The sequence below is a fragment of the Drosophila novamexicana genome, unplaced genomic scaffold, assembly GCF_003285875.2.
Source record: "Drosophila novamexicana strain 15010-1031.04,08,12 unplaced genomic scaffold, DnovRS2.1 tig00004554-arrow-pilon, whole genome shotgun sequence".
In the NCBI taxonomy this organism is placed as follows: Eukaryota; Metazoa; Arthropoda; class Insecta; order Diptera; family Drosophilidae; genus Drosophila; species Drosophila novamexicana.
The window spans coordinates 2,194,830-2,222,199 of record NW_020825051.1 but is presented as its reverse complement, the minus strand read 5'-3'; the positions used below and the strand labels follow the sequence as shown (position 1 = coordinate 2,222,199).

Genomic DNA, 27,370 nt, shown 5'->3' with positions numbered 1-27,370 from the left:
AATAAATGTGTTGGTTGGCCTTGTTCTCTGCTGCTTTTCTCGTTGAACTGTCTCCAGCTAGTTTCTCATTGTTATTTACATTTGGAGAAGCATTTTATTATTTGCCATTGCAGCAATTGGGGTTCGAGCAGGTATAAAGTATTTGTCAATGGCCAAGGGACGGAAACCTGTAGATACAACTATACAAATTGCATAGATATCTGTAGTTATTTATATATATGTATGCGTCGTTTGAAATTCTCTGTAGTTTAATTATTTGCAGACTTTTTTATTTCTTGGACTTTTAATTGTCTAGCCCATTGGCATAGAAGTCATTGCCCCGTGGGCCAATTGTGTTAAGCAACTTCAACTTTTCGGCTCGATTTAAATTGAGCTTTTGGCCATTGGTTTAACTTTTGAGCTTTGCACCTATTTTCGTTGAAGCTATTTTTGGGAACTGCCGAGTTGCTTAATTTGGGGGGTTTTAGAGCAACGGACGCTGCTGCTTGGTGTATATTTATAGGTTGAATTTCCATTATTTCCCATTTGCAGCTTATCTTTAATGCTAATTGGATTTTAATGATGTGATAAATTATATCCAGAAGTATTTCAAATATCTTTGATATTAATATCTTTGTCCAATTATATCATCGGTAAAAGCTATTCTACCTTGCGGCCCATAATTTCAGTGCCAGTTTTTTTCAAGAGGCGCTTTGCACTTTGTATTTTGATCTGCCTGCGATTGACAGTTACTCCCAAAAGTTTTCGTCCAGCATTTGGCAAATAATTCAACACAACAGTTCGGGCATAGCTGGGCGCACCTTTTGGTATTTTCATTTCCCTCCGCGTGCTGCAATAAACTTTAACGTATTCATTATGGCCATCCGGAAAATGGCATTTTCTTCGTGCATGGCGCGCTTTTCCGTTTCTTCTTTGGGACGAGGTGGAAATGGTTTGGCATTAAATGGCCGCCGCGGTCTCCTCACGTAAATCGTTCGACTTGGTTGGACATTCCTTTTTCCTCCTGGTTTTTTTTTCTGCTGCTGGTTAGTGGTTTTTTGCCGCTCGCTTTGGCTTGAAAAGGGCAAGGGGGTGGGCAACAAATGTCAATAAAAATAAATGCGATTGTCGGTTGATGCAGCGAGTTTATTTTTCACCCCAAAGTTCGCTGTTGTGTAGAGATTCCCTTTGACGTTGAGTAAGATCTACGTGTGTATGTCAGTGTGTGTGTGTGTGTGTGTGGGTGGGTGCGGTCATCAAGTGCGCTACAGTTGATGGTAATTGTCATCAAGTCAAAGCAAGCGTTGATGGAATTGCAATTAAACATGCATAAAATGCATTGAGAACACTTTTATTGATCTCGCACTTAATTAAAGGAAATATACAGGAAAATTCATGAAAATTGTATGGTTATGTGGTGATAGCAGCCTTTCAGTTTGTAAAGGGGGTAAAGCATATAGCTGCCGCCTTTTGCCATAAAGCATAACCCAACATTTGGCGATAACCATAAAATGGGAACTCTTTTGAATCCCATGCCCTGCATCTAAACCAAGCTCCTAGACCAATTTCATTCCCTGCTGGTTTGCTTTTTATTGTTGTTTGATTTTAGCATAAAGGGCGGATTTGGCAACAAACGGCATCCATTTGGTTTTGGGTATTAGTGGGATTTGCTTGTTTCTTGTGGCCTCCGAAACAAGTCCCACTCCACCTCCTAAGCCCCGAAGCTCAATTCTTGTTTGCCGTGTCCTACAGGCGTTTATCGTTTTCTCGCATTTATTTTGTAACTTCTTTTTCGTATTCGATTTGCATGTATTTTGTGCTTGTCGCAAAAAAGGCAACATTCTTTGCACTTTGTGCGTGCATGTGAGAGTGTGTGTAGTTGCTTATCGTTGTATTGTGAACAGAGTGTTGCAAGATTACGCATACGCAATGTGTGCCCTGACTATGTTATATACACCTACGCAACAGCACTTTGTATTACGTTGTGTATTATGTTTTGTTTTGACAAATTATGCAAATGAGATGCAGACAGATGTTTCAGGGATTTACACAGCTGCCTCAAAAAGATTGCAGCCCATTGTCCGCATTGTCGTTTTGGTTTCATTAAATGCTGCCCCATACTCTATCAACGATTTTCATGACTTAATTTGAGTTGCGTGTCCTCACTGTGCCATAAACAGCTTCACACAATAAAAGTTGTGGACGTTTCTATTTTTTGTTTGGTTTTTTTTGTATGCTTGGTGGCAGGGGGGAGTTGGTGTAGTCAAACAAACACTTCATTAGTACTCGTATTTGTTTATAACTTAATCTAGCCAAAATGTCAACACGAAGCACGCGGGTGAAATTTGTATGAGCAGAGGACACGCACATTTGTCGCGGGCGGGCGGAGTCCTATAAACAGGCACCAAAAATTTGGGGTTTGAGTGACCCAAAAACAGGAAGCTCATGAATCTTGATGCCTTTGCGTATTCACATTACAATCTTTAAATGGATTTCCTTTAATTTCCCTGGTACTCTGTTACGGTAAGGTGCAAAAAATCTTAGCACATGATTTTAGATTCAATTTCAAAAATTAAGTTCTTTAGTTTTACCTGCCACAACTATTCATCAAGCGCATAAAAGTAGGCAACAGAAAATTAAACTAAATTTTTTACGTCCCTTCTTAAAAAGACAAAGCTTGGTATTTGTCATTTTGCCTGTTCTTACTTTAAATTAGTAGCTTAGTAGATTTCTAAGTTAGCTTAGAGTTGGCTTCCCCTTTTTTCACCTGCCTCAGTTATATGCACACTGCGCCTGACGCCCGACTTTATTGCAGGTACGTGCCGTGAATTATTGTCATCGCTCGGTGCCAAGATTAACAAATGTTCGCGTCCGATGTTTGACTGCCAGTCGGATTGTTTTTTTCTCTCTCTATCTCTCTCTCTCTCTGTATGTCTGTCGTTTACAAGTGGCTGCCGTCTTGCGAGCCAAATTGATGAGCAAGTAAACATGTGTTTGTGCGCTTTTATTTATGGATTTCCATAACAATTCAACGTTACATATGCTTCGTAGCTTTTGATTGAAGATGGTCTAGTGAAAGCTAGCTACATCTGTACCCATAAAGAAATATAGTACGCAAAGGTTTGATTAAAGACTTTTTATGCAGCGCAAAAATTAGGTAAAATGAGAAATATGAAAAAATGTTGCGTTTGCTAAGCAGGCAAGCATTACAAATTCTTTTGTAAAACAAAATGATACAGCAAAGATGAAGATGGAGAAAAGCAATATTAAATTTGAAGTTTATATAGAAATATAAAGTTTTCTGAACGCTCAACATAGAAAGTTGCATGTAGGCAGCCGAATGCAGGAGACAAGTAAAGGGCAAAAAGAGCAAAAATGAAGAGCCAAATCATGAGATATTAAAATCAGTAGTCCATGCGAAGAGGCAGTGCATAAGAAATGAGAATTACTGCACAAGATGTAAGCAGCCAAAATTCACGGAAAGGCTGCAAACTTACATTATTCCGGATGAAGCACCATAATGCACAATGAAACACGCTCCTTTGGTATTCCTGAGCACATTAATATAATTTTCTTAATTTTAATCATGTTAATAGTAAACAATAATTGCTTTCGCCAACCAAGTAACAAGCGTGCTATATTCAGGAGTGCCCGACTAAAGGATACCCTGAACCTTCTCCTAAATGTAGTTTTTTTACTTTAGCATTCAACAAAAAAAGGAACAAAAATAATTTAAAAAAAAACTAGTTTCCTTTTCGGAGTTGAGTTTCAAGTTTCTAGCTCTGGCTCTGTGATCAACGCCTCCATAAATACGGACAGACGGGCAGAGAGACGGACACACGGGCAGCGAGACGAACATGGCTAGATCGACCCGGCTTTTTATCCTGACCAAGAATATATATACCTTATGGGGTCGGAGATGCATCCCTCTGCCTGCTACACATATTATAACATGACAAGCATACCCTTTAAAACCTTGCTGTAAGCTGCATCCCATTGCTCATACGCCATGCTGACCTGCGCATAGCACAAACATCTTCAGTTTCTTGTTTCCTTTTTGGTTTTTGTTTATTTTGTTGATTGTTTTTGGCACTTTTGTTGCACTTTTGACTGCGGCTGCTGTTGGCAAGCTGCTGCCGCTCTGGCGGCCGGATTAACATGCCGAGGAACGTTGTCATCGCGGCAAATGGTTCAGGTGTCAAAATTGCGGGGTGAAAGTTTGTGGCTGCTTTTACGGCCACGCTTTCTTTTTGTGTGCGTTTCATATGCAGGTTATTCATGTTATTCTTTAGCTATAGTAACTCTTTACCGCTGTTGCTGTTGTTATTATTGTTGCCATTGCTTGAGTGCACTGGGCGAAAGTTTTGCACATTTTTGCCACAGCATTGAAATATGCTGCAAAGTTGCAAGGACGTCACGACAGCTTGCCTTAATAATGGCAAGGATGCAGCCAGGTGGGTCGTCCGGGGAGCAGGGTAAACTATTACATAGCACGCATTGTACAAAGGAGCGCGACATGAAGCGTTAGGTTTGCAGCTCTCTTTCTCTGGACCAAGAGAAATGCATAAAAAGCGCATTTTATTATTTCACTCGAAAGTTGTTTACGGCGCCTTTTGCTGTGCTTTCTCGCCCCCCATATTTGGCTTGTTATATACACTGTTCATACACAATAAAAGAGTATAACCATTTTGCAGTGCACCCGTCTGTCCGCATAAGCGAACATTTTGACGCTTTGGAAGCTAGAGAGTCAAAAGTTATATTTTCTAATGAAATTTATTTCCAAGAGCCACCAGCTCAAAAATAAAGAAGATTTTAAGTTTTCCTGCTGAGGAGCAGGGTATAAAGCAGTCGGTTGCAGTTGTCTACAAAGTTATTACTTGTTTTATATCTGCCGTTGCACAGCTACCCCGTTGCGCGCATTCATTATATTGTAATATGTTTTTAACATTATTTTTATTATAAATCAACAAAATGCACTCAGCGCGACTTTTCAGTTGACGTCGCAACTTTTACTGAGCTGCCAAATGGCTGCAAAGAGAGGCGTCAGGGCATGGAAAAATGGCAAAAAGATTGGACTGCGATTTATTTTATGGTATTTAAGTTATGACTTGCGCTATAAAGAACTTAATGGTCGGCGTGACTGTGGTAGACAGGGATAAGAAAAGTTGAAAATTTGCTTTAACCATAAATTAACTGAAGAAATGGTTACAATAAATGAAAGAAAAATTTACTTATACTTAATATATATATTATTAGCTGCATTCAAAATTTAACTTTGCCTTATTTTTAACACATAATCAGTGTGCAGAGTTTAATATATGCTTATTTACATATTCAAACATATAATATAAATATGCACTTACCCATAAATTCTCAAAGAACTCGTAAGGTTTTTTTTTTCATCTTTTGGTAAGGGGAGGTTGGACTTTCATATAAAACATCACTGAAAAATTTAGAAGTTGAGAGTCGATTAGTTAATTTGAATAATAGTCAGGGTTAACTTTATTATATTGCCAAAAGAACTGCTCAATATAACATTCAAGGCATGCAAATCTGAAGGGTTTACTTGAATTCTCAACAATAGTAGGGCAATATTTAAAATTAATTTGTAAATTTACATTGCTTCGGAAGTTAGACTTGGTCATACGCATGATGCCTACATAAGTGCGTATATAAATACGCGAATGCATACAGACATATATATATATAAATAAATGTATACATATGCCACTGCCAGCTCCTGCTTTATTAAAGCTACCGCCTCCTCATTCATTTTTAAGGTAGCCGCTTCTTCCACTAGAGTCCAAGCCGCATCCTCCTCTATATTCAAAGCCCCCGCCTTCCTATATTTGCAGGCGTCTTCTTTTCTACGGTCGAAGCCACCGTTTCCTCATTCGTTATTAAAGCAGACGCCTCCTCCTCCAAAGTTGAAGCCGTCTCCTCTATCGTTAGTGGCACCGCCTTCTCCATAGTTGAGGCCGTCTCCTCCTTAATAGTCGAAGCCGCCGCCTCCTCGTAAGTTGAAGCCGTTTCCTCCTAGAGCCTCCGTCTCCACCATAGTAGAAGCCGCCGCCTCCTCTATGGTTAAAACTTTTGCGGCTTACTTGAATTAATGAGAATCGCATAGTAAGGCATTTGAAGTTGGTTCTTTTTAATTTTCAGCGCTGCATGTACATATAAATATACATACATACATACATATTCACATACACTCATATACTTACATATATACATAAAAATACATATATGCACACACATACATATAAGCAAATATTCGTACATACATATACAAAATTATGAATTTTAACCTGCTTACATATATGTGTTAATACGTACTTACACATAAATACATACATATATACATGTTTTAATGCATGTTCACACCACACATATATACAAACACTCACACATGTACACATGTATACATACACGAGTTCACACACACACACATACACACACACACACACACACACACACACACACACACACACACACACACACATACACATACATACATATATACTTCATTCATTTACACACACATACCTACATACAAACATACATACATACTTACACACAATTTCTCACCACATTGCTTGTTTCGCTCTTTGTAAATGGTTTAGCCTCTAGATTTATTTGGCATCTAACCTTGGAAACATTTCTCTTGGTCAAAATCCATGTGAATATGATACCCTCAAATATCCTATATAGTCATTGGTCACAATTTCCCACCCCATAACTCGGTCAAAGCTTAACCGATTTTCATAGTTTTTTTTTTTGCCACTAAATCAATTTTGCATTTAAATCTGGCAACATTATTTTTGGTCAAAATTCGTGTGAAAATGGTACCTCCAAATATCTTATATGAACATAGGTTAAAATTTCCCACCCCCATAGATCGGTCAAATCTCTTTGCACGAGTCTTGGCTCTTTGTTTATGGTTTGGCCGCCTCTAGATCAATATGGCATCGACATTATTCTTGTTTTTTTGTTTTGTCCGCGTGCGATTTGGGAAATTTCGTCCGCAACAGTGGTAAATTGGCTTACCTTCTGATCGGTTTCAAATTCACTTTCAAAGATCTTGTGGTTTTACCCGCTATTTTGTATGATTATAAATGTTACATTTTTTGTTAATATACCTATTTAAATTGTATTTCCTTTTCAGTAGCAACTAGCTGAGAGTTGTTACGCCGCAAGGACTATACAATATAAAAATAAACATTTTTCTTTCGGTTCCATTTGACTACAACTGTCAGTCAGCTGCGCTTTTACTTAACCAGAATATCCTGAACGATGCAAATTTGTTTCAAGGATAGAAGCGAGGGTACAGCCCTCCTCGGCTTCCTCTTTTTGTTTGCTGACACTGTCGGAGCGACAAGCATAAGAAAATGTCACGAAAATTTGTCAACTTGCGGCATCTGCGTAATGATGAAAAATGCCACATGACAGTCGAGTTTATTAATGCAGAACAAAAAAATAAAATAAATAAAATAAAAGCGAAAGTAAAAATTTGTACAAAGAAAGTGAAAATTCTTGCTTCAAATGCCTTTCATTACAAAGTTAGCTTAGCTACCCCCACCCAATTTCAATCCACAAACAGCTTTCTAGAGATAAAATCTCAAAGAGAATCAAATAATGTTAAGAAAAATCATAATCTCTATACATCAAACTATTAGATCTGACTGACTGACTAACTGCCTAATTTGTGATCAACGCAAACCGTAAGAGCTAGGACACAAACATATTCATTTAAGTTACTAAGTAAGTACTTGTTAGTAATTGAAATCTTGCATGCTAAGATTTAATTTCAAAGCCCTACATAAGAAGGTAATAAATACGTGATTCCCCGATTTTAGAAATTCCACTGGCAAGAGTGGAAAAAGCGCGAAACAATTGCGTACGCAACTGTTCTGTTAACTGGAAATTATTATAAACTAGAAATTATTGTAAGCCAGGTCAAAAAATATCCTCATGACTAAGCTTCTCATGACTTAGCTCTCGATTAGGATATTTTCTTTGTGGTGTTTGAGGTGGATTGACGTGCACATGTTCAGAGTCCTTTCTCCTTTCTCAGTGAGACGGGTGAGCACACCTGTTCCATTTGACCCATGTAGGTATGCATAAAACGTGCAACATTATAAAGCTGAAATTTAGCTTGAGTGGGTCTTGTTTCAGAACAGCTCAGCTGGAAAAATTACAATTGGCCGTGTTCTGTCTGTAGTCTTTTCGGGCTCACTGGTTGAGCAATGAAAATTTCAGTAAAAAAAAACATAAATTGAAATCATCATCAGAGGTAGCAGAGAGCACATTTGGCCTTTAGCGTTTACGTGTTGCAAGTGAGTTGTGATCTGTGAGCCGTGAGCTGATTAATGTTGCTTGTCATATTATGGCGGCCTGATGCTGATGAATGCGAGTAAGTCACTTACGGGCCATAATGTAAACTGTATAATGTGCAGCTGTAATGGCTTACTTTCATTGCAATTTCCTGGCTTATTGAGTGCCGCACTCTTAGCTCTTAGTCTTGGGCGGCTGCAGCTGCCGCTGGTCATTTGCATGCTGATCTCATTAGCCACGAAGCAAGTTCATCTGGTTGGGCCAATACGCTACACGTCCGGGCAATTGCAGCACCTCTACGAGTATTGGGAGTCGGTTCAGTTGACACTTGCTAGTTGCCACTTGGCTGCCTGCTGCATCATTTGCATGCAAATGTCGTTTGGCACTTTAAGCCACCAACAAGTCCCACGTTGCCGCCAACCCCAACTGGTTTACTTTGTGCCGCTGCTTTTCAGTTTGGGCTTGTTCATTTTGCGCTTTTGCACGCCTTTGTTGTGGTTTAGTCCTGCACTTGGCCTGACTTTTAGCCACAGTCAAGGGGAGGGTCTCATAAAGCAAGCCCAAAAGCGGCGACAGTTGCAACTGCCGTTGACACTTCATGGGGCCAATATGCCGGGCACGCAAAGTGCGAGAGAGTGAGATGGAAGTGTTGGAAAAAAAGAAGAAAACTACTTGCTTTCATGAAAAGTTTTCATGCTGGGCAAGTTTTTTGTGGAAATTGCCGTTTGTTGTTGCAATCTTTTCCTTTTTTATTTTTATTTTTTTTTTTATGGCCTCACTTCTCGTTGCACTTGCAAATGTGCACTTTACCACTCATTAGTGACAATTTGGCAACAGTTATTTGCTGTAAGTGCCTGCCCTTTAAAGACAAAGCAAAACCCTCAGTGGGATCTCCTCATACATATGCAAGTATTTTCTAATTGCATGAACACTAAGTTGCCAAAAACTTTTTGGGCTACACTCAACTTTGTAGTAGTTGCGTCAAAAGGACTTCCAATCCGATTACAAGCTAAATATTACGCATACGCACCGTGTGAGTGCTGCTGCTCACATGCACGCTGTGGGGCCAATAAATAACGACAAAAAGGTATTGGAGCAGTGTGGAGCCATTAAGGCGCTGCGCTTCGACGCGCTTGGCAAACGCAAAGTCTTCGCGCTCCGTTTGCTGCCAAGAACAATTAAGGATTTCAACGTACGCCAAAAGCCATACAAAATACGCTTTGGGACTAAACGAAATAAAATTTAAACACAAAAAAATAATATATATAAAAAACAGGCAGCAGCAGCAACGACGCCTTAAGGCCAAGAAGTCAACTTGATAAAGTTAAAAAAAAACATAAATAAATAAAAAATAAGACAACAGCGTAAAACCTCAAGTAAAATAAACAAAAATGTAATTTGCGCCACTTAGCAGCAAATGGACAGTGCCATTAATAATTCCATTTCGGTTTTTTTTTTCGTCTTAGGTATTTCGAGGATGGCCCCACACAGATAATAAGGAAATATGACTTTGTGGCCAAGTCCGTGGACATTGCCGGCTGCCGTCTTGCGTTGCTTTAAGCTTGAACACAAAACCCGAATTAAATAATGACAACAGCAAAATATTAAAAGTCAGGAAATACGAAAATTGCCACAAAAAACATAAAGTTTAATATGAGTTTAGGTCAGCAATTAGAGACCTGCGCGTGTTTCCAGTTTTCTCTAAATTATGCATTTCATATTTAGCTGTTTCCCAATTATGAGCTTGTTTAGGTCATTAAAAATGATATAGAATGGCAAATGTTTGTGGTCAAACATATTATTAGATATATATCAGTATATTTTTTAGACTCTAATTTAAGAATCTCTTGTAAATTCTTACAAATTTCAGCTGCCACGTCTTTAACAAAAGCTATGTAACTTTTTAGAAAATAAAAAAATGTATGTGCTACTATAAACTTCTCAGAGACCTTTGCATGGAAATTCAATTAAAGTGACAAACTGTCAAAATTTGTGACATGGGCGCACTGCAAAACCAAATGAATACCCAAAGGACAGACACAAAAACACCACATACACACACGTACACAGATAAACCATACGAATATTTCGCAAGGGAAAAGACATTCATACGCATTCACATTGTCATTCACATGCATATTTATAGGCAAATGCAAATGTATGCGGTCGGGTGCGGGGGTCATGGCTTATGAATTATGAAAGCTAATTGATTGAAATTGAATAATAATTGTGTCAGCTGACAAGAAAAGTGAAATTCCATTGGCCGATTTATGGCTACCAATTCATCGCATCAGAGTTTTGACAGTTGCACGCAATGTCCCCGACATTGATCCATAATTGAGCAGTTGGGGGCAACTTCTTATAAAGCCGCTCGACGGCAATCAAAGCGCCATTTGAAGTCATGGTTGGCTGCACAACAGTTTTACTATTAGTCAGCCTGCTGGCAGGATTGCGGGCAGCGGAGTTAGAGCCACGTAACACGGCACTGCTGCAGAGCCGGCTGATGCTGGAGTTCGCGGAGCGGCACAAACAAATACCGAGGTTAACTTACTTCAGCTGCCGCAATCCCGTCAACAATGACACGGGCAATGTGCGCGCCAGTCGAGCCAAGCTGAGCCAACTGCAGGAGGCGTTCAATGCCAAGAATGCGCAGCTCATTGGTAGCCTCTACCAGGAGAACGTGCAGCGCAGACCCTTTGTGCGGATTGTGATGTTGGATGTGCTGCGTCAGGTGCGAACCAAGCCGGGCAGGGGCATGCCACGTGGCAGACCGGGGGCCGGATCGGGCACAGGTCTCAGCACGGCAGCGAGCAGCGGCGAATGGTTGGACAGCGTGCTGAACGTGGAGGCACTGCGGCAGATTGTGGTCGTGGATTTGGCATGTGGCATGCTAAGTCGTCGTTTCCTGGAGATGGTAAGTGGCACGGGCAGGCGGTAGCATGTCCTTATGCATATTGAGTGCTCCAGCTGCAACTATTTGCAAGGCTTCAGCCAAGATGCTCTACAACGATAAATATCACTGGCTATTGATTGAGGATTATGCGCTGCACGTAAGTGCGGGCGTCATGCGAGCGGAACAGCAGCTGCATCTGACGGATACGGACACAGACACGGATACGGATGAACTGCAGCCCATTGAGAGCTTAATGGAGACCCTGAACTTCTACATGAACAGCGAGTTAACGCTGGCAAAGAGAACGCCCCAAGATGCCAGCTATTCACTGTACGATGTCTGGTATGTTGCACTTGGAGAGTTTATCCCTCTGATAGGGACAGCTGTCAGAGGTATTTGCCATTGACTTGTTGCTATTGACAGTGAGTGCCAACGAGAAGTTTGAGAATTGAATAAGTCAAGAATGGGTTTGAATAACATACTTATTCGATTGGGGCACTTCGTGTTACTTTTAACCACGAGTTTATCCAAAAAATCTTGCTCTATTTGATTTCTTTTTTAACATATTAAAACGCAATTGCAATTGATAAATAGTAGCTAACAAGGCTGCAAACCAGCTTTGAGCTCAGCCCGGAATTCAAAAATAATGCTTACTATTAGCCAAACTGAAACTCCATAGAAGCATTTCCTTTTTCGAAAATGTTTGGCTCAAGAACAAAAATCTTTTATGGGGGATTTTTATACCCTGAACCCATTAAAAATGGGTATAAGGGTATATTGTATTTGTGCAAAATCCAAATGTATGTAACAGGCAGTAGGAAGCATCTCCGACCCCATAAAGTAAATATATTCTTGATCAGCATCAATAGCCGAGTCGATCTAGCCATGTCCGTCTATCTGTCCGTCCGTCCGTATGTATGAACGCAAGGATCTCAGAACCTATAAGAGCTAGAGACTTGAAATTTTAGATGTAGGTGCTCCTAGTGCCTGCGCAGATCGAGTTTGTCCGATAGTCTGATAATCGATAACCTACTCCATTTCCAAGCAATCGAAAAAAATCGATATCGATATCCTGTTTTTTGGGCAATTTTGGTAAATAATAAGCGCTAGAGTCACCAAACTTGATATTTAGCTTCTAAAATAGAATATATATATGCATTTGATGTTGGAAGAAGGGGGTCAGGGTATTCCCTAGTCGGGAGCTGCCGACTAGAACCTCTTACATGTTTATAGTTGGCAATGGAAATGAAATTTAGCCCATATCTTGTGTATTAAAAAATTGTAAGGCTTGCAATATTTATATAAAAATATGAAAAGGCTCTCCCATTCCGATTCTCAGGAGTCCCGGTCGTATTTATGGCGGAAATGTCAATATAACGGAAATTGGCAGGTTCACTTTAACGGACGGACTGCAACTACACAGTTGGTTTCGGACAACATCCACGCTGCTGCGACGCCTCAACATGCAGCACGCCCAGGTCCGTTGCATGGTTGTGGTAGGTACTGGTGGCGGGGGCGTGTTTGGCATACTCAAACTGTAAACTGGCTACCGTTGGCAGGTGACCAACAAGAACATGACGGGCACACTCCTCTACTATCTAACGCACACGGTGTGGTCGCATATCGATACAATGAACCGCTTCAATTTCAATCTGCTGATGGCCGTGCGGGACATGTTCAACTGGACGTTTGTGTTGTCGCGCACCTCCACCTGGGGCTACTTGAAGAATGGCCGTTTCGATGGCATGATTGGAGCGCTCATACGCAATGAAACGGACATTGGCGGTGCGCCCATTTTCTATTGGCTGGAGCGGCACAAGTGGATCGATGCGGCCGGTCGCAGTTGGTCCGGTCGACCGTGTTTTATTTTCAGGCATCCCAGAAATACACAAAAGGATCGCATTGTGTTCCTGCAGCCCTTTTCGAATGATGTTTGGGTGCTGATCTTGGCGTGCGGTGTCTTAACTGTCTTCATTCTTTGGCTGCTGACCACCATTGAGTGGAAACTGATGCCGCAGCAGGGTGCAGCGCTGATCAAGCCAAAGGGCGGGGCTCCACAGCATCATCATCACCATCATCAGCAGCAGCAGCAACAGCTGGAGCAGGAACAGGAGGTGGCTGCTGCGGCGGCATTGGAGGCACAACTTGCGGACGATGAGTCAGTGGCTTCACTGCATCTGCTGCCAGTGAAGGGCGGATTTTGGCAGCGCTCCTATGCACGATTGAGCAACTACATCAATAAACGTCAGGCGCAGGGCAAATCGTCCAAGCGCGAGGGTCTCTTTCTGGAATCGGTGCTGTTCTTTGTGGGCATCATTTGCCAACAGGGTTTGGGCTTCTCCACAAGCTTCACCTCGGGCCGCACCATTGTCATAACCAGCCTGCTCTTCTCCTTCTGCATTTATCAGTTTTATTCGGCTAGTATTGTGGGTACGCTGCTGATGGAAAAGCCGAAGACCATCAAGACACTGCGCGATCTAGTGCACAGCTCGCTGCAGGTGGGCGTCGAGGATATAGCATACAATCGGGATTACTTCTTGGTAGGCTACAATCATATTCAGAATAATACCAAATACTTCAATACACCTCACAGAACACAAAAGATCCTGTTTCCATGGAGCTGTACGCCAAGAAAATAACCAGCTTGCCGCCTAACAAGGATAATGAGGCGCCAGCTAGCGGCGGTGGTGGAAGCGTCGTCGGTGAAGAGAAGGCCGAACCACCGCCAAATGACGCTGAGGCCAAATCCTATCGCGACATTGTGCACAGTCATGAGGTGGGCGCGCATGCCAAGGAGAATGCGGCTACTAATTGGCTAGATCCCGATACGGGCTTGCGGCGTGTCAAACATGAACGTAAGCTGAGCTGCATATGTGTGTTTTTGTATTAATATATTGGTGTATAGGTTTCGCCTTTCACGTGGATGTTGCGGCTGCCTATAAAATAATTTCCGAGACTTTCAGCGAGCGCGAGATTTGCGATCTCACAGAGGTCAGCATGTTTGCACCACAAAAGACGGTTTGCATAACACAAAAGAATTCACCCATGCGTAAGGTGATTTCATACGGGTGAGTGAGAAGCGGAGAGTTTAAGTAAATATTTTATAAATCAACCTGAAACTTTTGCAAAGCTTGCGACGTGTTACGGAAACGGGCATCTTCTCATATCAATTCAATGTTTGGCACTCGAGAAAACCGCCCTGTGTGAAGAAAATTGAAACCTCCGACTTACACGTGAGTTGCACAGAACTTAAACTTTAATGTATCTAAATTTATGTTACATTTAGGTCGATATGGACACTGTGAGCTCGGCGCTGATTATACTGCTCTTAAGCTATGGCATTGCACTACTCGTACTGGGCATTGAGATACTCTATGTCAAGTGGCAAAAGCACATTGAAATCAAACTGAATTGAGGCGGAAATTAACTTGGCATAAAAAGTAGTATGCTGTTTATTCTACACTGCTAGATTTTCACACCTGACTTTCTTAATGTTTGTCAGCATTTCACGTTCCACGCTTTTCTATTTCATTAGCAGCACACAAAGCCAAGTTGATTTTCAACTTCGCGTAAATATTCTACGAATTTGTTAAGCAGCGAAAGTTAAATTAAATGAACTTTTCAATAGGTAATGCCCTCATACCGAAATGTTCGTTTACTTAATTAAATTTCGGTAGTCACTGTCGCTGTTTGACATTCAAGACGACAACGGTTTTTTACTAATCCAATTACAGTTATATAATTGATTCTATTTAATTGAGGCGCGTATATAAGTGGATTTTAGCTTGATTAGCATATGCTGTGTATACGACCTGGGGCACAGAGAAAAAAAATTAAGCCAGATTCAAAAGCAGCCTTTATTCAACAGCTTTTGTGGAAAACGTTTGGGGTTTGGTTTTTATACTACTAAAATATTGAATTTCTTGTGTATTGGTAGCACGACAACTACATTGGCAAAAGTAAAGTAAAAAAGGAATGGCAAGAAAACATATTCAACAAATAATGCAACAAGAGGGGGAAAAGAGCTTTTCTTTCTTCTTGCCAGTTTTTCGCTATGTGCGCTGGGAGGCAAGCAACTAGCTAGCGAGCTAGCAAGCGGCCGAGTGAGTCAATTTAAACCACAAACGAAGTACAAAATATCCATTAAGATAACAAGTTTTCAGCAGTTGTAACATTTTCCCCATGCCAAACAGCCGCCCCCGCCCTTACAGGCATTTTTCTGCCTTTTTAGTGCCTTTTAGTTGAAGCAGGGCTGCTGCTGCTGCTGCGGCTGCCTCTTGTCAGCGCACAAAGTTGTGGCCCAGACCAACGTCTTGTGCCTTGGCGCACTGCCAAAGTGACGCTCTTAGGCATTTTTAAATTTGAAAAGAATTTTATTTCGCAGTCTGCGTGTAGCAAGCCTCAAAGTTGCAGGCTTTTGAAAAGTGCTAACAAAAATAGAGAACATCAAGAATGTCCTTGTTAAAACATTAAAACGTTAGGCAAAGCCTGGGAAATCAATTACAAGTGGTTCTTGTTTTGGGTCGCCAGGATTGCAGCAACTCGTGTCCAGTTCCATACAAGGATCATGCATCAAATACCGCCGCCATGTTGCCATGTTATTTAATGTCCTTGCTCATTAGCGAGCCATGAAATACATCGATGTAGCACACGACAAGAAAAAGATATAAAATAAAAATGACAGTAAGAAAAGACAAGGCTTGCTGCTGAGTGAGTTGGTGGATTTGCTGGCATTTCCCCCAAAAGTAAAAGAATAAAAAAACACAGGCAGATTGTGCTTTTTGGTCGCAGCCAAACGACTGTTGCCGGTTAGTTGGTTTTTTTGGCCATTGTTTGCTGGCAGTGTCAAGAGTTCGATTGGGACTTCAGATTGCATAACCTATACACTATCAAGCTTGCCCCATTTGCCACGCGTTAGCAAGCTGGCTGCTTTGGAAGCGACAATTAAATTGTTTTTGGCTTTGTTTAAGCGCAAATTGTGCAACAAAACTTTTGCGGTTGCCGAGCGAAGAAAGCCAACAACAATGACAGGAAGTAGCAGCAAGAAGTTGCTTGCGTTGGCGCCACCGACTGGGAGCTGCAGCATAATTAACAAAGCGCTCAGCAGGGCGCATAATTTTACTCGCTGCCAGTTCACAGTTTGCAATATTATGCAGCGCGGTCTGGCCAAATGCGAAAGTTTTGCCAAAGCCAAAGTAAAGTAGTTGCCTTAACGCCCCTGGAGCTAACCGACTGAGACCCATGAAGATCGGGACGCAGCTTGGGACAGTTTGGGAAGGGGGGCGGCCGAGGCCAGTGGCACGGCCAGCGCATATGCTTGGGGCTTGTGTCAAAGTGTGAAAAAGTTTCTAGCGTCTTAATTAAATTTTATACAGAGCTACGAATTATGCCCCAAATTAACAGCGTGAGGTGATGGCAACTTTTTAAAAGTGACAGCTGCACATGAGAAAAGTAATGTAGCTAAAGTGTAAAAGGACGGTTCCACGAAGCAGACTTTAGTTTAAGCCAACTAATTACGGGAAACTTTCCGTTAATTGAGTGGCTGCTTATAATGCATTTTTCCCCTTTTTTAACATTTTTAAATACATTTTGTATACTTAATATATATGTTTAACAGCCAGAACAATTTTAAATCAAATTAAACAATTCACAACTGGAATAAAAAATAAATTAAATTTTAATTAAATTAAAATTCAATAAAAAAAATGCCAGAGAAATGTATTTTTTAATTAAAATTGCTTGCAATTAAAGCAATTTAATTAGTAGAAAAGGAAGAAGGGTTCCACAAATTGCAGCAAAGAGACATTCGGAAAAACTTCATTAAATCATTTTTAACCAATTTTAATGTAAGTGTATGCAAATTCTCTTTTAACTGGAATTTCCCACTGCCAGCACGCGCCTGCTGCACCTGCTTACGGTGTGATTCTTAATGAATCTTTCCAAAATAATAAACTAGTCTGCTTCCTTCATTATGATGCCAAGCAGGCGCCGTTTAAGATTCCATTTGAATTTTCAGCATAGATTGATATGTGAATAAAATAATATAATACATTTCCAACGCTTTAAATGACATAAATGGAAACGACTTTGTGCAATTTCTATTTAAGTGAATAATCATTCATAATCTCATGCTGTGCCCTGACCGTATGAACGACTCCTAGTGCTGAGCCTGGACACACATCTTGGCGCTTAATAAGGCTACCAAAACAATTATGTGTCCTGCTCTGTCTCTCTCGCATTCTGTGGCTGTGTGCCTTGACATTATTAATATTTAGTTCTGCTATTTTAGTCAGACACGAAACACACACAGGCACACACAGTCATAAATAATTCAAACTGTAGGCACAATTATGTATAATTGAGCGTTTGTAATAGTTTAAGCACAATTAAGTTGCTGTATGTGAGAGTGCATGTGATTTTTCTCTTAACACATTCGTTTTTGCCACTTACCCACCATTTGCACTTTTCCTAAATGCAATAATTTATTTATTTTACTTTTTTTTTTCGTCGTACAATAGTGTATAACTGTAATTTATTATTATTATTTTTGCCCTGTGGCTGCCTTTTGGGCAAAGTGCCAACAATTCATATTTTTATCAACCCGTGCAGGTGCACAAAAAAGTTGGAAAAATATGTATATGAAAATGTAAAACTGTTGCCTAATGCACACATACATTAGATATACAGATATTTTATTTGTGATAAAACATAAAGAGCTCAACCAATTTTAATATGCTCTGAAAAATGTTTAATACAAATCTGTAAGCTTTCCTTCCATTCTTATATTAGAGTTGTTTAAATAACTTGTGAACCTATTCTGTGCGTATATTCGATCAATTTGCGTTATTTAGTTTGAAGTTTAAAGTTTCCCTTTTATCTAGAGCTGCCATGGCAGAAAAAGTTTACTTACTATTTATTTGAATGGTTCTCGTCTGGCCGATGGCATCGGAAGTTTTCGAGCAGCAGCCGGAAAAACTAAAGAAAATGGAAAGTTTTTGATTTATAAACGCGAAAGTTTTGCGCTTCATTCGACAGCATAAAATATTTTGTATACCCTCGCAGAGGGTATTCTAATATGGCCATTAAATATGTAAGCGACATAGTGTATTTTATGATCAGGCGATGCTCCTAGTCAAAATGTACATACGAGACTCTCAACTAGATGTGGGCAGTAGGAAACACTATGTCATAGCAAAAATTTCTATAGGAATCTAATCCGTGTATAGTATGAAAAAGAAAATGTAATCCCGCTGTATACTTTGTGAGACAATCGGATTCCTATGTATTACATTTTAATAGGGTATTAAATTCATGATACCAATCTTCATTCTCATTTTTTATTCAACTATTTGATATTTTCTTTGCCTGAATGTCGGGTCTTTATGAAGAGTTTACTGACTTTTGAGCAGGCATTGTATAGAATGTTATTGTCAAGATATAAAGAAGAGTAGTAAAGTTTATCAACTGTCTGTAGTTTTGTGGCAGAGTTTGGGAAAAAGCTTGGCAATTATGTAAATGATATATTTATAATTTTTAAATATTATTTCGATTCGTTACTTCCATTTTACGCTCTAGATCACAGCACTTCATATGTACACAAAGCTCGAATAAAACATGTTGTTGGTTGGTTAAAAAAAGAACAATTCAATTAAATTGTCAGCAGGAAAACAAGCCGCAGAATGTCAACAATGTGAGGCCACTGTTGGACACAATCTGTCACTAATATCAACGAGTTTTATTTAAAGCTGCAATAACATTGGAACAGTTGCTTGTGGGCATGCTATGTGCCAGCCAAATACGAGAAAATTGTTGTAAGATATTTTCACATGAGATTTATCGCGGCCATTTGCTTATTGACAGCTCAGTACGCAGCGTGACAAGACAGATATGTAATACAATAACAGAGAAAAATGAAAATGGAGGATGAGGGCCATTTGAGTAATTTATCATACATATGTAAGTCAGGTTTATATAGTACACACCTGTGGCTTTCCATGTTCCATCAATCAATCGAAGTTTGACTTTCGCAATGAATAGAAAATGTTAAGGGAGTGAATATTATATAACATTAAAGCGGAATGAGTCGTGGTATTAAACAAATTGAAAAAGTTTTGCTCAAGCCTACGATATTATTTAAATTCTCAATCTATAAGCTGCGTATTTGAAAATCTATTAAAGGTGTTTCTTGTCGTTCGCCCATCTAAATGCATATACATAAATATATATATATATATATATTTGCCTATACTTTGGGCAACCATAAGTCCGTCCAGGGCTTAAAAGTTTTTGCCAAACTGTTTTTGGCCTTTTCGTCTAAAATAACGAAAAGGCGCTGCGACTGCGACTACGACTACTCCGGTTAAGTCCACAAAGGCAAAAGGGGTTAAAAGCAAAAACTGAGCTGCGTAAAATGTTCGAAATTGAAAAGCGCTTTTCCCCGTTCACAGTTTTGTGGGGAGTTGTAGAGTGGAAAGCTGTTAAGTGCGTACTCTTGATTGCAGGCAGCAAATGGTTCCCAAGTGAAGCGAAACTTAATGACACAAAGCGCACTAATTTTGCTACACCCTCTCCCATCGCTGCGTCTCCCTTCATTTTATTCTGTCTATGCGAAAAAATTGGCACATCGAGAGGCGAATTATTGTAATCCAATTCGAATCAAATTCAATCAATCACTGACTGGACTCGTTGTAATGGGTACCAAAATTTAACAGCTAAGTGCAATTATCAGCGATTCGAAAGGCTCGATTTTTTAGCCATGATTTCCACAAGAGTCACTTTATACGGACTCAGCGAGAATAAAAACTACTAAAAATAGTATAGTAAGGGGTAGCTGTTCTTGCATATACCCTGTCATTTAGTTCACGGAACGCCTGAAAATGTTTAAAAAGCAATGTTTATCGATTTTTCTTTATCCATTCTATCGAAGTATTTATAAATATATATAAATAGACGAGCAAGACTGTCAGTTATAAATACCTCAAAGATCCTCACAGGCTAACAAATAGTCTGCTGATAAGGTATTGTGTTCTGTAATTTAATAACTTATACAATTTTTAAACAACAATGAAAACTAGAGAGCTTGGATATGAGCTTATTTATCTAAGAACCTTTACTCCGTAACTTTGCCCTAAATTTCTTGTGAAAAATGTTGTTGCTACACAAATGCTTTAAAGGTTGCCTATGCATTAAGATTATTATAATGCCTTTTAAAATATTCAAATGGCAAAGAAAACAAAAGCCGCTTGACGTTGGACTCTGCACTGAGCCCGTTGTTGTACTCTCTGGCTCAGTCTCTTTGGAGCTCAATAAATGTGTCTAAAAACTTTGCGACTGTAATGCGACCCCAGGGAATACAAATATTCAACTTAGTAAATACGTAAATATGACAAACACAAAAGCGGCCGTTGCAGCAACAAAAACTCTGACCAATGGGAATAGCAAATGAAAAACAAAAGCGAAAACTCAACTCAAATAAACTGAGATCTGAAATCTGTTTGTTATAATGCCACGATTACGTTGCTCTCAGTGTCACGTACATACAAAAAAGTTAACATCGAGTGCGAGAGACGAAGTGCCGTTGTGCAAATATTGTTGAAGCTAAAATATTTGTCAGACGCATTTAACACGTATACGCCCCCATGGTAATCACTGTATAATACGAGTCGAGCCAAACAACACTCCCTGTATTTGCATTGTCATTTGTTAACAAAAGACAAGCCGAAATGAAGCTGCTGCCAGAGGGTTTAACTAATAAATACATACTCTACTCGTACAGCAGTCTGTAGTGTTTTATATGACAGGCCCATTATCCTTGCGTACTCTGTTAAATAAATGCAAGGACACAAGCACAATAAAGCAATGCAACCGAACAATTATTGTTCAAATACAGCATTTGGCGAGCTGATGCCACCATTAAATTTAAATCGATTTGGCACACGACACGCCCACAATCAAGTGCTAATGCATGTGTGTGTGTGCGTGCTTTGAAAATTCCAGCCTATTGTTGAAGCTGCCTTCCTGCAACTGATGGTCAGTTCTGGGCATGGGTTATGAGCTCTGCGTTTTGTCTGCAGTTTATATAATTAATTGAAAATTATTGTGCATATGTCATAAGCAATTTATTAAAGACTCAGCTGCATTTTCGAATAATAGATTAAAGAGTTCTTTGCCTGCGCCAATAAATTCGGCTCATTTGTGCAGTTGCTCAAAACCTATTCAGAATATGCCCAGAATTATTCGCACGTAAAACAATAAATTTTCATAATAGCCTTGCAACTAACCGCCAAGCTAGCGCCCACATATGCAGGGGCCACACCCATTGCCCATTGCCTATTGCCCATTGCCCAGTGGCCACGTGTAAAGTGCAAAAGCGCAATATCAGCGAAATGGGGCAAATGCCGAGCAGGAAAGGCAAACCAGCGACCAGACTGGGGCCAACTGTCGGGGCGAGCTAAAGATTACCTCTATTTGTATGCAAAGCAGCAGCCCAAAACCGACAGCAACTACAACAACAACAAGAACAACAATGGCAACAACAACATTATGCGACACTGCAGCGACACAAGCCAACTGCCATTCAAAGTCAGCCAGGAGCAGGACACACTATACAGGACGCGGGACACAGGGCGCAGTACGTACAACGAGTCGAATCCTGGTTGCAGATGGCAACCGGCAACCGGCAAGCGAGCCGAGAGGTGGACGAGAGAAACGTGTTTCAATTTTTATGACATTTCAATGCAGTTTATGTCAGCGCAACGAGACAACGGCCAACGAACTGAGAGATGGGCTCAGCGGGGTGGGTGGGTTGTGGGGTGGGCGGGATAAAACCTCGTTATATTTTTGACAATTCAAATTTTGCTTGAGGCCAAGCATGGCATGCAACATATTTTGTTGGACACTTTGTAACAGTTCAATTGAATTTGTAAAAGTAGAAAAAAAGTAGATTTTGGCCGCGTGCTTATCGCTAGGTATAAAACGTTGGGAGGCACGTGTTTGATATTGCGCATACGCCGTGTGTTCGACAACATTTAACATAGAGCCAGGTCATCAAAATGATAAGCGTTTGGCTTTTTATTTGCATATCAAACGCATTAGACACATTTATATGACCTTCGCCAGGAGCTTTGGGTGCACATGTTGGTCATAATATTCAGCACTGCTTAAGGAACCGCTCGTACCTTGAGCTCACTTTTAAACATTTTCAGCATGCAGCATGTTTTTTTTTTTGGTCCCGAACACATTATTTATGACTCGTACGTTTTGGATGTTCTTTTTTTTTGTTATGTTTTTTAATATGCTTGCCACAACAAGAAAGTTGAAATGTGCAACATAAAAATATATACACACTCATGTATTATTTATGAGAACATAGCTGCTAAGGTCGAGCTTAATGATCTGCTTTAATGTATGTGAAAAAAATTTAGCTTTTAAAGCTACTTCTATTTGTTTGAATGAAATTATGATTGCATTATGCGGCGACTCAATGCCTTTAATTCATATAACCACGAGGCGTATAAGCAACGCGTGGGCGTCCGAGTAGCTGGCATCAAGGAGCAGAGGGTAACAGAAGGCAAGCGGCAAAGAACATCATCAACGGAAACTTAAGTATCTCAATAAATCTTGAGCTTAACATTTGTTGAAGCTTCTGCCAGTGGGTAAACGTGACTTGAGTGCGACACATGCTATAAAGGTCTCTCTGCGTGTATCTGTTTGTGTGGGCGCCGCAAAGTATGCAGTAATATTTTACAAATGCTACATTGAAATGCAGAAGCTTCTTTTGTGGACTCAGTTACACGAGCGCTTGTCTCTCGGCACCTGACTACAGGGCATCGACTATTTAGCCAGCAGATGTAACGGCTTTTAATAATAGGAGTTCTATTGCAAAAAGTTGGTGACATATCAATTGAAACCGCCTCTAACTTTGAAATACGCATCAAATATGCAAATTACTGCAAATGTCTTTATCAAAGTCGACTTGGACTCCACCTCATCGTTGGCATTTGTAATTAAATTTAATTAAAAGTCTGCGCACATTCCGACTCGAGCAGATAAATGCCAACTGAACCTGAGCTGCTGCCCAAGTCCATTCGTCACACGGCGCTCACTTAACAATTCAGTTATTCAAATGAAGCCTGGCACCAGCTAAAGAGGGTGGAAACATGAAAAAAAAATTATCAAAAAAACCCGCTTTACAGTCACTTGGCCGCGGATTATTTTAATTTTATTCATTGTGCATACAAAGATAAAAGGTGAAAAATCTAAATGAATTCTTAATGCGATTTAAACGCATGCCAAATGTGAGGCAAGCCTACCTAAAGCTCAAAAGAAAAGAGTTGTGCTTGAATAAAAAGTAGCAACTTTGTCACATCCAATAGAAAACATACGTAAAAATAGATATTTTTCTATTCATTTCAATTAAGATAATTTATATTTTTATTAACTAAAAGTCTCTCAATAGAAATGAGCCGAATTTCATACCTGATAATGGCTCGCATATTATAACACCAATGCAGGAAGACAAGTACATGCGTAACAAACACTTGCCATCCTGTGCATCCTAGCAAGGGAACTAATTTGGTATCCTTTGTGGTACATTCTATTTGACCAACTCGGCCCGCAGTATGGTTTGATTTCGGCCAGGCCAACTGATTGGCGCCGTGTCCTTTGATTTCCCTCGTGTGCACAAGCTAGAGGTCCGCTCTGCTGTCATAAAGGGCAAAACGTGAGTGTCACATGACCCAATGCGTTAGGCTCGCTGCTCCATTTGTTGGTCAAATGTGTGAGACAAATCAGACTCAGTTACAGATATAGATATGATGAGATTTCAGTTAGTGAACTGAGCAATTGTTGTGGCTTTAAGAAGTCAGCCAAATAGTTAACGATTTGTCTCTCGCATATCCCACGCACACAACAAATGTGGAGCTGGGACCGACCACATGACTTATGTGCTAGTTAAATAAATTTATGCTCTGTGATTTTCACATAAAATTGATTTATCACATTAACCACAGATAGAAGGAAGTCTCGGAGTTGGCTTCATTTCATGCTCCTTGGCTTTTTGGCTCATCAATTGCCAGAGTCGAAGGTTGCCTCCGCTTTGACAATATGCGATGGTAATGGAAACGCCAGCCATATGAAATTGCATTAGATGTACCCAAAAGAGAAGCCGATAAATTCTAGTGGACACTAAGGTCGCACACAGCACAGCAAAAAAAAAAAAAAAATGGCATACATATTGGGTTAAGCTACCGCAAAAGAAGGGTTAATGGTGCGGCGTCCCTTCTTTTTTTTTGCAAAAGAATTTATAACATTTGTAATGAAATTTCAGACATAAAATAGGAACAAAAAGTAGAGGTAACCCCTAAGCAGGCAAACGGTAAGCGCATTTATTTCAATTCATATTTTATTCTTAGTTTTTGAGGAATCCTTGAGCTGGCCGCTAGGGATAATCAACATAATGAGTGAAGCGCATTGGAGCGAGAGCTATCTCAATGGACTACCCCAGAATGTACGTAGTATAAACAAGGCGAAGACGAGTTGTGTCAGAAACAAATGCTTTTCATTTCAAATGCAGCTGTTGCTTGGTCTTACCCCGGGGGCCCATGTTTCTTATCCTTTTCAAGTAGCAACAACAACAACAAGAGCTACAGCTAAACACCAAGACACATAGCTGCTTGAAGGACAACAGATGCTTCACTGCGGCAGCTTGTGTCGCTCGCTTATTGTTGAATAACGTAATGTATCCTGAATTCAGTTGGGTTCAGGGCGTGGTAAGCAAAATGCTTGTGTTTTGGGCATTACTGGTATGGTATTGGGTTCTAAATGAGTTCACATATATCTGCAACTAGCTGGCCAACAACAATTTGTTAAGTAGCTAATTGTGGGGTCTTATATCATATTATTAAATTATGGCATAAGTCTTAAGTAGAAAAGTTGCAAGAAAGTTGATAAAAAAAATTAATTCAAATTAACTAAGTTTGAAAAACTACCGATAGTTGGAGCAAGCTACAATTAAAGTTTGCTTTAACTGTTACCTAGAAAATAAAAACAAAGTCTAAAGCAGAAAGCTTATAATGAACATGTACTTTGCTTCTTGTCCCAAGCTGTTTGCTTTCTGTTTGATTTGTGCATAAAAAACGAATTTGCCGTAGCAAAAGAAAAATGGGCATAGAACGCGTGCACATACGCATTGGGGCATTAGCAGGATTTGTCCTGTACCCACATACACACACATACGCTTGCAAGTGGCATAAATTGTATGCCATATGGCAATGGGAGTCTGGGTTTGGTGTAGGATCTATCCCGCTGCTCCCCGAGGGAAGCAGCTTGCCACCAGGCGTTTATCGTTTGTAAAATTCGAGATTTGCATGCATTTGCTTGTCATAAAAAAGAAGCTGGCAACGTTGAAAGAAATAACGAAATGTGTTTACATGTTTATGTGCGAAGGAAAACGAATGTTAGATTACCCATACGCAATGTTGCCGGGCCACTTTGTTATACAATTCCAAGCTGCGTTTTCTTTCTTCAATTGTGCCACAAAATGATGTAAATAGAAATCATGATTCGGCTAGAGAACTTTAAGATATGAGGTGTTTCGAAAATGTTCCACTCACCTGTATTTGTTGCATGTCTCGAGAAATTAAAAGCAGCGCGTCATACAATTTTGTGGCATTTCGTTTTATAATATAATCTGCGAGCTGTCAACAAATGTGCGTAATTACGCATACACTTAAGTATTAATGGCCAGTAATTCTTATGTGCCATGGACATGCCATAAAAATGGGCGTTAGATGCGTGCTGAAATATGGATAAAATAAAAAGAAATGATTTCATACCACAAATGAGCTGTCGTATGCTAGGGGGACCATTATGACAATTACCTTTTGTGTCCATTTAGTAGATAAATGAAATGTCATAAATGCAGTTCAATTAATTGCTTGTAGGCGAAAGTTAATCTAAAAATTCTTATATTTATTATCATATTTATTTCTCATATATTTAGTTTTGTTGTTGAACAACAAAACGACAAAACTTTTGCAACTGCACAGACAAAAACTATGGCAGATAATACAGATAATAAAAGTTTTGCCTAACTGAACGAAACTATGCAGAAAATTGAGTCAAAAGTCATGAAAAGTTTTTGTGCATGCGAACTGTTGTTTAGTTAAGAGCCATAGGAATTCGTATTAGATTGTACATTTTGAATGCATATGCGATTAAAGAGTCAAAAAAAGGAAATAGGATTACATATTTATAAAGATGGAAATTCAAGCGCTGTTAAATGCTTCCAACATTGCACCTTGATGCCTTCCAGTTCGCTGGAGCGTCAACTTAATTAAAATTAATCTGTGCACAATATGTACACTTTAAATGATCTGTCACAGACAAGCTATTAGGGAACTCCTTTATAATTTAGCTAATCAGCTGGTTTACCCTTTCAAAACAAAACATAGAGAAAAAAAACCCCTTCTCAATTTCCGGGACGCGGAAATGCGAGTTAATTGACTCGCCCGGGCAGCAGCTCGTCCCTTCATTTTTATTCCTCACTCCACCCGCCCGCAATTTGCATGCTTATCTCATTAGCTACCAAACAAGTTCATTAGGCAGCCCGCCGGGGCTCACGTCTCCGGTCGCTGTTTGATATTGCTGGCGGGCTTGGCTGTCAGTTAGCCCATTGCTTGCCACTTGCAGCCTGCAACATTTGCATGCAAATGTCGCCTGCGCGGCAATCTCCTTTTAACTCTTGACTGCTTGCGCTGCTGAGCCAAGTTGCTTGGTCCTCTTCTGTGTTTTTTTTAGTGCCTGAAAAGTTTGCTGCACTTGACACATTTGTAAATATTTGCTAAAGGCGCTTTAGCCAGCGGCACATCGGGTATACGCAACGTGGTGAGGCAAATGAAACTAAGCAAATATCGCGCGCAACAGCAACAGCTGCTGCCTATCCAGAATGGCCGCTGGTCTTTAGTCACCTGTTAATATGCAGGCCAAAGGGCAGTCATTGAAATTCTTTTTTAAGAACTAGCACCTGCCACATGCAGCACTTTAAAAGCTAAAAGCAATGAAAGCAGCCAACCCATGGCAGCACTTTGCTGGCGGCCTTTTGCATCGCATGAAGCTGCAAACCGTGCGGCTGCATAGCTCCAGAGTTGGCGTGGGGTAGATAGC

At 40.1% G+C, this 27,370-nt stretch overlaps 2 protein-coding genes across 2 annotated transcripts in view; one reads left to right on the top strand and one right to left on the bottom strand.

Moving 5' to 3' along the window:
* Window positions 1-10,714: 10,714 nt before the first annotated feature.
* Window positions 10,715-14,827, top strand: LOC115769459. The gene is made up of 8 exons (XM_030714272.1): window positions 10,715-11,227; window positions 11,298-11,548; window positions 12,546-12,702; window positions 12,766-13,746; window positions 13,800-14,061; window positions 14,112-14,274; window positions 14,337-14,439; window positions 14,493-14,827. The coding sequence occupies exons 1-8, from the start codon at window positions 10,715-10,717 to the stop codon at window positions 14,619-14,621; spliced, it is 2,559 nt and encodes an 852-aa protein (XP_030570132.1). The 3' UTR covers window positions 14,622-14,827.
* Window positions 14,828-25,958: 11,131 nt separating this feature from the next.
* LOC115769667 (lachesin) overlaps window positions 25,959-27,370 on the bottom strand; it is a 44,576-nt gene continuing 43,164 nt past the window's right edge. The window contains exon 11 of the mRNA XM_030714580.1: window positions 25,959-26,002. Within this exon, the coding sequence (XP_030570440.1) occupies window positions 25,992-26,002 (11 nt within the window). The 3' untranslated portion in view covers window positions 25,959-25,991. The remainder of the gene's footprint in view (window positions 26,003-27,370) is intronic.